This window comes from Notechis scutatus, chromosome 1, assembly GCF_049901735.1.
Source record: "Notechis scutatus isolate UNSWTSFEM ecotype Mainland chromosome 1, rNotScu1.2, whole genome shotgun sequence".
NCBI classification, from domain to species: Eukaryota; Metazoa; Chordata; class Lepidosauria; order Squamata; family Elapidae; genus Notechis; species Notechis scutatus.
Window position 1 is genome coordinate 197,334,217 of NC_142009.1, and position 14,240 is coordinate 197,348,456.

The 14,240-nt window shown below is 39.1% G+C and overlaps 1 protein-coding gene across 5 annotated transcripts in view; it reads right to left on the minus strand.

Moving 5' to 3' along the window:
- Window positions 1–14,240, minus strand: part of TANC1 (tetratricopeptide repeat, ankyrin repeat and coiled-coil containing 1) — a 153,437-nt gene that overhangs the window by 18,281 nt on the left and 120,916 nt on the right. For all 5 annotated transcript variants that reach the window (XM_026674439.2, XM_087949930.1, XM_087949929.1 and 2 more), the window contains 4 exons: window positions 12,222–12,330; window positions 9,828–9,950; window positions 6,488–6,724; window positions 4,371–4,556 (listed from right to left, as the gene is read on the minus strand). In XM_026674439.2, the coding sequence (XP_026530224.2) occupies window positions 4,371–4,556; window positions 6,488–6,724; window positions 9,828–9,950; window positions 12,222–12,330 (655 nt within the window). The remainder of the gene's footprint in view (window positions 1–4,370; window positions 4,557–6,487; window positions 6,725–9,827; window positions 9,951–12,221; window positions 12,331–14,240) is intronic.

Genomic DNA, 14,240 nt, shown 5'->3' on the forward strand with positions numbered 1-14,240 from the left:
CAATAAGTCCCAACAGATTTTTGCATAAAAAAACAAAAATCAAACAATTCCATGGGAAATGCTTAGATGATTCTGAGTATGATTCTCTTGAAGTCTGAAATCATTGTTGACATATAAATACAACCTTGAAAACATAAGAGCTGAATTCAATGTTGTTTGACTTGTGTTATCCATCAATATTCAATATAATTATGTTGCACTTCGTATAGAAGACAACTGGGTTGGATTTGGATGGTTTTATGGAACTATATGGAAAAGAAATTTGGCTAAAGCTAAATGTACACAATATAAAACACAAGTGCGGTATATATGTTAGAGAACTGTAGGTGGGGAATTAAAAAGTTCAAAATCTGGAAAATAAGTAGGTGACTTATCAAGACTGTCTAAGTTCTAATGAGTAAGACTTATTAGAGAAAAAAAGTAAGGGTATAAACGAAGAAGTCTGATAACTATTTCTACTTTCAAAGGTGAATCCTATATATAGTATATCACAGAAGTAATACCTCCTCACATTTTGTAAATATTTAAGTATATCTTTTCATGTGACAACACTGAAGAAATGACACCTGGCTACAATGTAAAGTAGTGAGTATACAGCTTGTATAACAGTGTAAATGTGCTGTCCCCTCAAAATAACACAACACACAGCCATTAATGTCTAAACTGCTGGCAACAAAAGTGAGTACACCCCTAAGTGATAATGTCCAAATGGGGCCCAAAGTGCCAATATTTTGTGTGGCCACCATTATTTTCCAGCACTGCCTTAACTCTCTTGAGCATAGAGTTCACCAGAGCTTCACAGATTGCCACTGGAGTCCTCTTCTACTCTTCCATGATGACGTCACGGAGCTGGTGGATGTTAGAGACCTTGCGCACCACCGCCTTCCGTTTCAGGATGCCCCACAAATGCTCAATAGGGTTTAGGTCTGGAGACAAGCTTGGCCAGTCCATCACCTTTACCTTCAGCTTCATTAGCAGGCAGTGGTCATTTTGGAAGTGTGTTTGGGATCATTATCATGTTGGAATACTACCCTGCAGCCCAGTCTCCGAAGGGAGGGGATCATGCTCTGCTTCAGTATGTCATAGTACATGTTGGCATTCATGGTTCCCTCAATGAACTGTAGCTTCTCAGTGCTGGCAGCACTCAGACCATGACATTCCCACCACCATGCTTGACTGTAGGCAAGACACACTTGTCTTTGTAGTCCACACCTGGTTGCCGCCACACACGCTTGACACCATCTGAACCAAATAAGTTTATCTTGGTCTCACCGGACCACAGGATATGGTTCCAGAAAGTCTATGTCCTTAATCTGCTTGTCTGCAGCAAACTGTTTGTGGGTTTTTTTGTGCATCATCTAACCCTGGATCAGAGGTTGCCACTTAGAAGAGCGAAAGAAACATGGCTTCTCATTACCCCCTGTTGTCAAGTGGTATCTCTCCAGACATTTGAATAGCCCTGATGATCAATGATTTGTGAAGACTTAGCTACTTCATCAAGCCAAACAGGCAGGGATGCTATTAGTATCTTTCTAGATCAGGGGTCCCCAACCACCGGTCCGTGGAACAAGTCCTACCGGGCGCTGGCTAGTGGCGCCGCCATCTTTTTGATGAAAAAGTGCTTCCGGTGAGCTTTTCCGGGTGAAAGCTCACCAGAAGCACGTTTTCATCAAAAAAGATGGCGGCGCCAGCGCTCCGGTGAGCTTTTCCGGGTAGAAAGGTCACCGGAAGCACGTTTTCATCAAAAAGATGGCGGCGCCCAGCTAATCCCGTACCGGGCCGCGCCATAAAAAAGGTTGGGGATACCGGGCCGCGGCGTAAAAAAGGTTGGGGATCACTGTTCTAGATGAGTAATGCCTCTTTTTAATGTTTGAATTCCGATGTATGTATATACAGCTGTTTTATAATGTATTATCTTGGTTTTAATCTTTGATCATTATATAATTATTTTAAACAAAATTTGTGAATTTGAATCCTATGGAATGGCCTATGAACCCTGCAAGCAGCCAAATTTAACACAAATTAGTATCCTATTTTCCTCTCCCTCTCGGCACATCTGGACTAGGAAGAGGAGAAGAAAGGACAGGCTGCTCTGCAGTTGAATACTGTAGCACAATTACTAGCCTCTTTATCATACCAACTAGAGGAGCAGTATTAGATGTATTGCCTTGGCCTGTGGGAGGAAACACAAAGAGCACAAAATTGTAGGTCTGCAGAGGTCTAGCATGAATTCACATCCATCTGTTACATCCTGTGCACAGCCATGTTCCAACTTCTGAGATTTTACAGAATTATTAACTTCATTACTACGCAGGTATGACTCAGTACTTTTTGCTTCTGGATATTATAAATTCAAAGATAACACAATCATTTTCCCAGAACACATTCATCACCATTCTTCAACCAATTCTTTCTTCTTGGTGAGGGTTAGGTTCAGGACAGCAGATACTCTTGTGCATTTTGATCAAGTTATGAACAATAATAAAAGGGATTTTTTTGTTATTTCTAATTCTCAGCAGTTATATTCCCAGCAAAAGTCAGTTCAAATTCCCTTTTCTCTGACACAAAAAAGCCTCATCTGCATAGCCTGTTTGCTCACACACTCTGTTATAAATTCCCATGTCTATTCTCAGCAGATGTATGTCTGACTGAAGGGGAAATCTGTGATATTTGGGTAAGAGGCCACTTCTATGCTAGGGTCTGGGTGTGATGTGAACCTCAAAGGAATTTCTTGTTGAGAAGTTTCTTGGCTCACGAATGAGAGGACTGATTGCAACAAACCAGTGTAATAAATGCCTCTCTATGCTTTGTGACCTTTCACCAAAAAAAAAAAAAAAAAAAAAGCCATTTATGCCTATTAGAGGGTGAAAATTTGTTCCCACAATGGAATTTTTGGAGCCTGAAGTTTGAATCTTAGGTGCCTCCCTGATAGGAGGGTTAAATAAAAGTTAACAATTAAGAAGCAGAAAAAAGTAAAACATCAGTAAAGAATAACCTTTAAAGTAAAAAAAAAAAGCTGTTAAGATCAAAAACAAACAGAAGGGAAGGTTGGCAGGACTGTGACATGGGAGGGTGTGTGTGTGAGCCTTACCTTGAACATTTTGTAAGCTATACACACACGCACACACACACATACATACACACACACCTACACCTACACACACACACACACACACACACTCGTCTATATTAACTTGCTATTTTGGATTTATATTCTGCCTCACTTAAAACAAAAAATTAAAGAAGCAATTCTTTGTTTTTACTGTTTTTTTTTTATACAGTAGATAATTTCTTTCAGAAGCTTCTAAAGCAGAGGTGTCCAACTTGTGGCCCGTGGGCCAGATGTGTCATGCACTGGCCTCGCCCATGCCCAGTTTAGAGAAGGGGGGAAATGTCATGATATGTCATGTGATGAAGCCGTGATGCTGCGAGTTTGACGGCCCTGCTCTACAGGATCTACTGCTAATAATGAAGGAACGCATAAAAAAGCAAACTATTTCAATATGAATTGAATCACAAATCATTATTGTTCATAACTATCTGGATATTCTGTTCCAATTAAACAGAAAATTTTCACTTTGTTTGGATTTTATTTTAAAACCAAAAGGAATCTTCTATTTACACAGGAGACCTAATCCTGCTTTACTCCATGCATAGCATAGAGTTCGACATGTTTTTAAAAGTGGTAATAAAATATTACAGATGTTAAAAGTGTACAAGCAAAGATTAATTTCATAAAATTATAGATGCATCAGCTGAACTTTTGAGCCCAACATCATCAATGAAGTAGCTTTAGTTGCAAACTAAAGTATGTTGTCTAGCTAGCTGAAACCAAGCCCAAAATCAAAGGCAGTTAAAAAAATATAATACCAGTCAAGACTCTTTTTACTATACTTATTAAAATTGTGAGCATCCAAGTTTGGCAGTGGTGCAGGCTGGCTTCAGTGTCAGTCCAGTATAAACAGGCCTATTGTATATGCTAACCATTTTTTCGGGGGGTTCCCATATTACACAAAGATGCAATAAATATAGTTCTTTATATGGGGGGAAAGCATCTGTTTTTTAAATTTATGAACAGATGTAATGAGCAGTTGGAACAAACCTTGAGGAACAGGAAGAAGAGCTGGAACCAAAAGAGTAGATAAAAGAAACCTGAGTCCAGGCCAGAACTGTAGCCTGAGAAGGCACTACAGACAAGAAACTCCCAAGTTCTCATAAAGAAGGGAGGACGGGGATGGAGGTGTATTCATACTGGTGAGATTCTGTTACAACAGCTCTATAATAAAAGCTCCCCCCCCCCATGACTTTCCTAATCTGGTCTACCCCGAAGGAGTGAGGCTGTGGAAAACCGAGAGGAGGAGACAAGTTACCTGGCCGTGTCCCATGCTTGAAGAGGCAGTCAGGGCCTGCTGAAGAGCCTGCTTCTTTGACAGGGAGCTTTGCTGGTGAGGCGAAGTCTGCCAATCTATGCTGAGCATATATTCGAGAATATCAGAGTGACCTCTTAGAGCACTGTGAACCAAAGCACACTGTCCCTTTTTGTCCAAGTGATCGATCTATTTTAAAGGGAGAAGAAAATGATGCATCAAGCAAAATAATAACCAAAATAACAATCTAATATAATCCAGTTAAGAGTCCATCCTACCAGGACAAGGACCCCCTGAGGCCTTTAGGGCTTTGGTTTCGGCACTCCACATATTACAAAACAAACATACCCTCTGCTGACACTAAATTTATTATAAGGTCGTTTTTAAAAAAAGAGTTATTAGAAGGCCTGATAATACATTTCAAACAAAATGATTTTTCCCTTCCCCAAATGATTTCAATGTAGGTATTATAAACCACTGTAGTAGTTGCTTTTCAGCCACAAAAGATTGGCCAAGGTACATGCAAAAGATAAAAATCCTATCGCAGGATTTCTTGGCAACCTATCAGTCATCAAACATTACAGGGTACCAAGAATTATTTACTAGCCAATGTTTCCTTCATAGTATCAACAACGGGAAACAGTGTGTGATAGATCAAAGTAATAATAATTAATAATAATTTATCAGACTTGAATACCCTGAGTCTACAAAAAAACCCACCCTACTTGGAACAGCTTATATCCTCCGACGCTACCTTAACAGTTCCTAGGTCCTTGGTTAGGACTTGAGCTGTTGAGCTACCAACCAGCCCCAAAGGCTGTGAACCTCAACAACAACAACAACAACAACAATAAAGGGGTGATCTAATTTGACTATACACTGATGCTTTAGGAAGCTTAGAGAAAGAAGAAAAAGGCAATAACAGCACTATAAAATGTGTTGGAGGGAGAGGCAATCTGTTAATTAGTAATTATTTCTCCTGACTCAAAAGAATCTGTAGAAAGGGAGGGATGAGATCAAAGCTACAGCAAGCTCAAGATCCCACAAAAATTGCACTGGAGTGTCATGCTATACATTTTAGGGTATGTTTGCAATGTCAAAACCCACAGAAAAAGGATGGGGCTTATGTAGTTGTCAGGGTTCCAAGTAATAATCCCATATCAAGCAAAACTTTGAGGCAGGCGAAGTCCTCAAGGAATAGCTTTATTGGAAATATCATACTGGCACTGATCTGGTGAAAAGCGACTCTAAAAGTTCCTGCGGTTTCCACCTAATTAAAAGTGAAAGTTTGTCACTTCCCTCAAACCCTCAGTCACATGGTCCAGTCAGCATACAGTCCAGTTGCTAGATGACTTCAGTCTCCTCCTTCTGAACACCTGCGGGATTTGTCCTTGGTTCCCATGGGGAAGCATTTTGTTTTGGCTACAGCACCCCAGCTATCTCTATTCCCCCTTGCCTATCCCTTAGCTCCAGTATGTGTCAGCACTGAAGTGGAAAAATAAACATGGCCTCAATTCGGCCAACTTACAGTTGACAGTAGTGCTGCTGTTCTTGTAAGCATGACCCTTCTTGCTCTCCATAGAGGCCACTGGATGAGGCTGATTTTGTAGCACGCACAAGTACACGTCAATATTCTACCTCTCAAATCTCTGGAAGGGCACAAGCTTCTTCTAATAATCTTACACCTCTGAACAACACATGTCTCAATTTGAGCTCTTTCCCCTGTTCATTTCTTTTACTTCTTGCAAAGCATCTACTCTTCCTCAAGGATTCTGTTAATGCTTCCATTTCATTACTTATATTACCATTTTAACCATTTCTTGGTAAATAATTCTCAAGTAATAAAAATACTTATCCCCAACTCTTTAAGTGACACTAAATGTTAGGGAAGTAGGGTCATATGTTGTTGCATCATGTGGCTTTAACTTGAATTTTCTTCAAGCAATTTTGCGTAAACTTGAGCAGGACATCAGCCCCATGGTTACAGTTTTATACATAATTTTTTACGTTTCACTGACAGAAAGCCTGCTACAACTAAAGCACCGTGGAGAGGAATATAAGTCTAAGTGCCATTGCAATTGCTACAATTCCAAGCATGCAAAGCCTCTTATGACACTTACCTTGGCTCCTCTTTTGCTAAGAAGTGAAACTATGTGCATATGGCCTGCAGCTGCTGCACAGCAAAGTGAAGTCATCCCATTTTCAGACGCTCCATCAATCAAAGCCCCAAATTCTAGAAGGAGGAGGACCATTTCTTCATGCCCAAGATGGGATTGCACGCACAATATTGGGGCATTGTTGAGGACTTCTGTCCTGTAATTTACATTTGCACCAGCCAGAATCAGCAGACGACTCACCTAGGTTTAAAAATAAATAAATTGCCATCTCATTTTGATAATATTATTTTTGAAATTCATTTGATTCTGAGTGTTAAAGCATGAAATTGATTCACCCAAAGGCCACTCCTTTATTCTATTAATAAAATATGTATATATATATTTATCCTTTATTATTTTATAGGTAGTCCTCAAATTATGACCAACGTTGAGCCCAAAATTTCTGTTGCTAAGCGAGACAGTTGTTAAGTGAACTTTGCACTTTTCTTGCCACATTATTAAGTGAATCACTGCAGTTGTTAAGTTATTAACATGGTTCTTAAATGAATCTGGCTTCCCCGTTGACTTTGCTTGTCAGAAGGTTGTAAAATGTGGTCTCATGTCCCTAGGACACTGCAACAGCCATAAGTGTCTGAATTTTGATCCCCTGAGCATGCTTCAACAGTCATAAATGTGAAACCCTTAAGGCACTTTTTTCAGGACATTGTAACTTTAATCACTAAATGTTGTAAGTCAAGGACCAGCTATATAATCTAAGACTAAATAAACATTGAAACCAGAAGTGGTATTCAGCAGGTTCAGACCAATTCTGGAGAACCGGTAGTGGAAATTTTGAGTCGTTCGGAGAACCGGCAAATCCCACCTGACTGGCCCTGCCCCCATCTATTCTCTGCCTCCTGAGTCCCAGCTGATCGGTTGGGTCTCCTTTTGTTGCCCTGCAAAGGAGAACGGAGCTGGAAAGCAGGTTAGTGGGGTGGGGAATGGGGATTTTGCAGTAACCTTCCTTCCCCTGGAGTGGGGAGGGAATGGGGATTTTATAGTATGCTTCCCCTGCCACGCCCACCAAGCCACACCCACAGAACCAGGAGTAAAAAAATTTGAATCCCACCACTGATTGAAACTTATACAACAATTCAAATGTACACAGAAAAATGACAGCCCAAACCAATCAAAACTGTAAGGAAGGTGCTAATCAATTCCAATAAGTTAAAGCTACAGATTGAAATTTCACTACTGTCCTTTATACTTTATAAAAATCAACAACAAGGAAAGCACGGGTATCCCTTGTTGTGAGCAATAAAATATATAAGTTGCTCCTTCTGTTTTGTTTTTTTTAAGATGAAGACATTCTGAAAAAAGTCTACTTTTTTCATCCTATGCTATCCCCCCAAAACCTTCTAATTGGGACAAAGAAGAATTATATAAACCCAGGTGGCAGGAGGTTTAAAAGGAATAAGAATGATTGTATAAGCTGTTTATGCACACAATGGCACACAGTCCTCTGTGTTTGCATTATTATTATGGGTCATATTTATAGGCTGCTGTGCCTTAAATTATTCATTTCACAAGTGCAGTATCTATTGTCTAGATGCCACTTTTATAATCTACAGCAACTAACTGATGTTCAGCATAACATTTAATACAATCTATACAGGTAGTCCTTAACCGATGACCACAATTGAGCCCAAAATTTATGTTGCTAAGTGAGATGGTTGTTAAGTGAATTTTGCTCCATTTTACGACCTTTCTTGCCACAGTTGTTAAGTGAATCACTGGAGCTTCCCCATTGACTTTGCTTGTCAGAAGGTCGCAAAAGGTGATCACACCTTCCCAGGACACTGCACCCGTCATAAATATGAACCAGTTGCCAAGTATTCAAATTCTGATCACGTGACCATGGAATGCTGCAATGGCTGTAAGTGTGAAAAATGGTCATAAGTCTCTTTTTTCAGTGATGTAACTTTGAATGGTCACTAAATAAATGATGGTAAGTCGAGGACTACCTGTGCATATTAAACAGAGCAGATTTGGTGTAGTGATTAAGGCATCAGGCTAGAAACCAGGAAAATGGGAATTCTAGTCCTGACTTGGGCACAAAGCCAGCTGAGTGACCTTGGACTAGTGACTTTGTCTGAGCCCTAGTAAGGAAACAATGGCAAACCACTTCTGAAAAACCTTGCCAAGAAAACTGCAGAGACCTGCCCATTCAGTCTCCAAGAATCAGACATGATTGAACGGAAGAAAAAGGAGCATATTATAGCATTTTCTGTATAAGAGAACCAGAGAGACCAATGGTCTCCCAACATGTTTTAGTAATATCTTAATGTAATATTTATCTGGGACTGCTGCAGTCACAGACTTTAATCTAATTGACTCAGTATGATTTTCCACTTAAATATTGCTCTGGAGTAAGCTAATAAACATTATTATGGCAATTCACTGGCAATTTACTCAGTATAACTGCTGCCATTATTACCATAAATTTAGAATCCTACAGATTACAGTTCCTTAATACAAATGCAAGCTGAGTTGCACTGAATTCTATGGCTCACTATTAAACAATTACAATGTTATAATTCTTAAAATTATAAAGACTACACACACACACAATCTCTAGTCCTCTAATGGTAGTGTATCAGGCCAAATGACACTAATGAGGACATTTGATTCGATTAATTTGAAGTATGATTACATTCAATGGAATCCCAGTTGGGGCTAACTTCAGCTAGTCCAGTGTGGATGACTTTGATGTAAATGAAGAATCAGTTTATTCAAGTAATGTACACCCATTCATAATATAAAAGGTAGAACTCTATCTACCCTGTATAGAGAATTTGGCCACCTTAACTTGTCTAGCCTTAATATTTGTAGAAGCAATGACTTCATCCAGCTTTCTTCCACTGAGGTTTTTCTCTTGATTAATTCTGCAAGTGCAGATCGCCAAATATCAGAATCTGGGCATATTTTTGTAATAGCACATGCCTTCTTTCATAAAATTGGTTGCTTTTTCTGGCCTTACTCTCACTGGTTCTGTTTGCCATCTTAACTAGTAATTTTTCAAAAACAACGAAGTTTTGAAGGGAAAAAAACTTTTCAAAAACAACCTCAATTGAGCTGAGGTTGGATACAATGGCTGACAGGGCATCTTTCAACTTTATGATTTGAAGACTGATGGAATATTCCAGTATTTCTCTTCATACTGTAACTAATTCTCAACACATTTAAAACCTACTATTATTTCCAAGTTCTATTGTTTTTTTAAAGAAAGTTGTTTCTCATCCTGCCATACGAACTACCAATCAGAACACAAATTGGAAACATAACCAATAATTTATTTTCTTACCTTTACATTTGGTGTGTAGAGATTTCTCAAAGAGGCAAGTGCTGCGGACAAACTATCAGTGCTGTAGCCAATCCACAGAGCCTGAAGGTGACTGGAAGAAATGCCCATTTTTCTACCGAGCCCCTGGCGAGACACAATGAAAGGTGATGATAACAAAAACTGAAACAACAGAATTGCAGGGAGGGGAAACTACATAACGCCTTGGATGTTCCTTGACATTAAAAAAAAAAAAAAAGCCCTCATGGACTAAAATTCTCACAGTTCAGAGTGGTTATCATAGTGGCTTATCAAACATAAATATATATTTTAGGTGTATAATCTTTTAAAGCACATGTAGCCACTCTGAACCCTAAAGGCCTTAGGGCAGGGGACTCAAACACAATTTACCTGGGGGCCGCTGGAGGCAGAGTCTGGGTGAGGCTGGGCCGCATAATATTATACTTTATATTATACTTTATATTTATATTATACACTAATATTATACTTTCATATCACGGTGGGGGCCACAGGATCTCGTCCTGCGGGCCGCAATTGGCCCGCGGGCCGCGAGAATGAGACCTCTGCCTTGGGGTCTGTCCCTGCTGCCTGATGAGTGTTTTTTGTGCCACTGCATGGATATAGCAACAGGCAGCAGAGCTTTCTCCCTGCCTGAAGGGGGCGGGGGGGAGTTTTACCTTCTTCTTTTTTTCTGACCTATAACATAAAGAAAACTAGAATCTGATGGAGTGCCCGGAAGGGAGACAGACATGTAACTATAGATACAGATAGATAGAGATGCAGCTCTTGGAACAAAAAGAATTGCCCATCCAATTTAAAGGTCCCTGAATGGTCTGTCCACTCCTGAGGAAGCTCGCCCTGCATCCAGAGATTTGCTAACGGTTGCCCTAGTACTAATATCCCTTTATAGAACAAGTGGTTGAGAGAATGCTATAGGTGTAGCTCTAGTCTTTCCCCCAATTATCTCAAGCTTTTTCGATTTCAGTTCCAGTCTGGCTTTGGGGGAGAAAAATAATCTGTCTTTCTAGTTATCTAACTATTCAATTTATCTAATCAATTTATATAGACATCTCTCTCATATTTTATGATTCTGGTCAGCTTACAATTAAAATAGTAACAAAAACAAATCTAGAAAATAAAGCAACCATACAAACAATACAAGCATTAAAAACAATTAAAACAAAAAAAAATCCCATACAGTATAACTATGGTCATCCTGTCAGATAATCATACGGGAGACAGAGAAAGTGCAATTTCGGGACATTTTGATGCTACCAATTATGATATCCTCCTATATTGCCTTGAGAAATTTACAGCAATGCATTATATAGTTACATGGTGTGGATGAGGGTGTACATGGTGTTTTTGATTCTGGTTTGGAGACACAGATTCAGAAAGTAGTATCTGAGAGCCATGAATAATTTACTGGCATGATTTTGATCCTACCGGCATTTAGCATCAAGATAAAGCCCTACAGCTGACTGTCATCAATAGGAGTTAGTAAAGGTTAGCAATGTTCCTGGATCTGCAACCAGCATCTACTGAATGGGGTGGATGAAGGTCAATAAACTGAGGCAAGACGGACACTTTTTGGATGGATTGTTCCTAAGTACTGGAATTGGGATGCTGCCACATTCAATGGGTTTAGATTCTCTCAGAAGAATAGACATAATGATTTGGAAGCATTCCAAGAGCCATCAAGAATATGGAAGGTCTGTGAATAACCAGGAGACCCTGTTGCTAACTTCAGCGGATATTCAAATATGCTCTTAAACTAACTATTCTAATAGTCTAACTATTAATATTCAGGCACTGATAAATTCAGATTTATTAGATTATTTTAATGCATGTATTTATAACATTTATTTTCTACTCAGAGTCCCTGATAAGATGCCTATGGAAATATGATTGCCTGGGTTTCCCAGTTTCCCACAGAAAGGCATGTTTAGTGATATTTAAAGGTTTTCTCTCTTTTGTCTCCATTCTGGAATGCTCAAATCACTGAAATTCTCAGAGCACCTATTATTATAATTTAATGTTACACTTGAAAATCCGTACTTAAACCAAGCCTTCTCTATTTGAATGTTGAAGTAATGGCTTTTGTTTCTGTATTTGTTTCCTTTTCTCCGTTGTTTTTAAAAATGGGGTATTTTGTGTTTTATAAATTGTTTTGGCATGCTTTTGTATATGAGGTAACAATAATAAAGAACAACTATGAGGTAACAATAATATTGCACAACAATATGAGGTCACAGCTGCCAGTTCTTTAATGGTTTTTGGCCTCCAGTTCTTTCCAAGCACCACGAATGTTGTAATGTAAGGCATTGTGACAGAAATACCTAACAAAGAATAAGACAAAAGGGCAGATTAAATGGCAGAATAAAATATATCTCTTACCTTAAAAATGTGAGCTTTAAGAATGTGATGCCCGAGTTCCATTGTTTGCTGACGGTTAAGTTTGCCTTCCTGACGTGAAAAGAGGAATGCAAGAAGGGCATGCCCGTTCCTAAAAGCAACGATAAAAAGAATGGAGACAAATTTTGAAAGGTTCCTAACAAGTCCCTTCAGAATATCTCAACCGACAGATCGTCATTCTCTTTCCTCTGCCTAAAGTTTAAATGTCAAAATATATTAAACTTAGGAAGTAACAAAGCTATTAGCGCTACAGATAGTCCTTGACTTATAAACAGGATTGAACGTAGAATTTTGATTGTAAGTTGTTGCAATTGTAAACCAAGTCACCACGGGACCAGATTCAATTTCATGACCATTTTATGAAAGCCATTAAGTGAGATCAGTAAGTAAATCATATGGTTATAAGTCCTCATTCAACTTATCCAATGGCCTTTTTTTTTTTTTTTTGCTGGAAAAGCTGTTCTCCAAAGCACCCAAAGGCAGAAGAAACAATAGATGGAAGCTAACCAAGGAGAGAAGCAACCTAGAACTAAGGAGAAATTTCCTGAGAGTTAGAACAATTAACCAGTGGAACAAATTGCCTCCAGAAGCTGTGAATGTTCCAACACTGGATGTTTTTAAGAAGAGATTGGACCACCACTGGTCTGAAGTGGTGTGGGGTTTCCTGCCTAGGCAGGGGGTTGGACTAGAAGACCTCCAAGGTCCCTTCCAACTCTGGTACTCTGGTCTGTTATTCTGTTATTTGTACATCATTCTGAAACTAAACTAGTTCTTTTTAGGAAGAAAACATATTGTATTTATAATACCAGTACAAATCAAGTATAAATATGCATGATTACAAAGTTGTGCAAACTCCCTGCACAATATTCAAACAGTAAGCAGATATACAAATAGTTTGGTTTTCCCCCAATCATAATAAAACTATGGCAATGTAACTATGCTAATGTAAGTCAACATTAGATCTTCAAAAAGATGACTTCCAATGTATTTCAATGGATTAATATGTTATGCATGTTAAGAGATTAAAAGAAACAAAAAGGTAAACACTTATTTGAGCTCAGCTTCGTGACCTCATGGATTTATCCATATTATATTCTTCAAATAATACAGAAAGCTTTTTTTTTGCTAACTTCTCAGTCTAGCCTCAGAATTTCCTTCCAATTAAGGACTAACGATTAGTTTTCAAGATCAATCAAAATATATGCTGCCTACATAGAAACAATAATAAAAAAGAATTATCAAGTAATGCAGTATAATTTAATGTAATTTATTAAATTTACATGCCACCCATCTTGAAGTTCAGGGCAACTATTGAGTAATTATACTCATTACAATGATAAGGGAAGGCAATGCTTTGGTGACAATGGACACTCTTAGCATTTTGTGAGATGGTGAGGGCCACAAAATGGGTGAAGCCACATACAGGTAGTCCCTGACTTACAACAGTTCATTTACTGACTGTTCAGTTACAACAAGTAGTGCAAAAAGTGACTTATGACCATTTTCACACTTATGACCATTGTAGCATCCCCATGGTCACATGATAAAATTTCAGATGCTCGGTAACTGGTTCTTCTTATTTATGATGGTTGCAGTGTCCTGAGGTCAAGTGATGATTACCCTTTGCGACCTTCTGACAAGCAAATTCAATGGGGAAGCCAGGCTCACTTAACAGCCATGTTACTAACTTAACAACTGCAATGATTCACTTAACAACTGTGGCAATAAAGGTCATAAAATGGGGGCAAAACTCACTTAACAAACATTTCACTTAGCAACATAAATTTTGGGCCCAATTATGGTCATAGGTTGAGGACTACCTGTACAACTGGGGGGAGGAGGGCAGGGGAAGAGATTTTAGAAATCTTCCTGAGTCAATTGTGCCTATCTAGGGCAGTGATGGCTAACCTTTTTGTCGTCGCGTGCCTGCACCCATAATGCAATGCGCGCACAACCCTCCCGCCCCCTGCGCATGCGCGCGCAACCCCGTGTGCCTCTGTG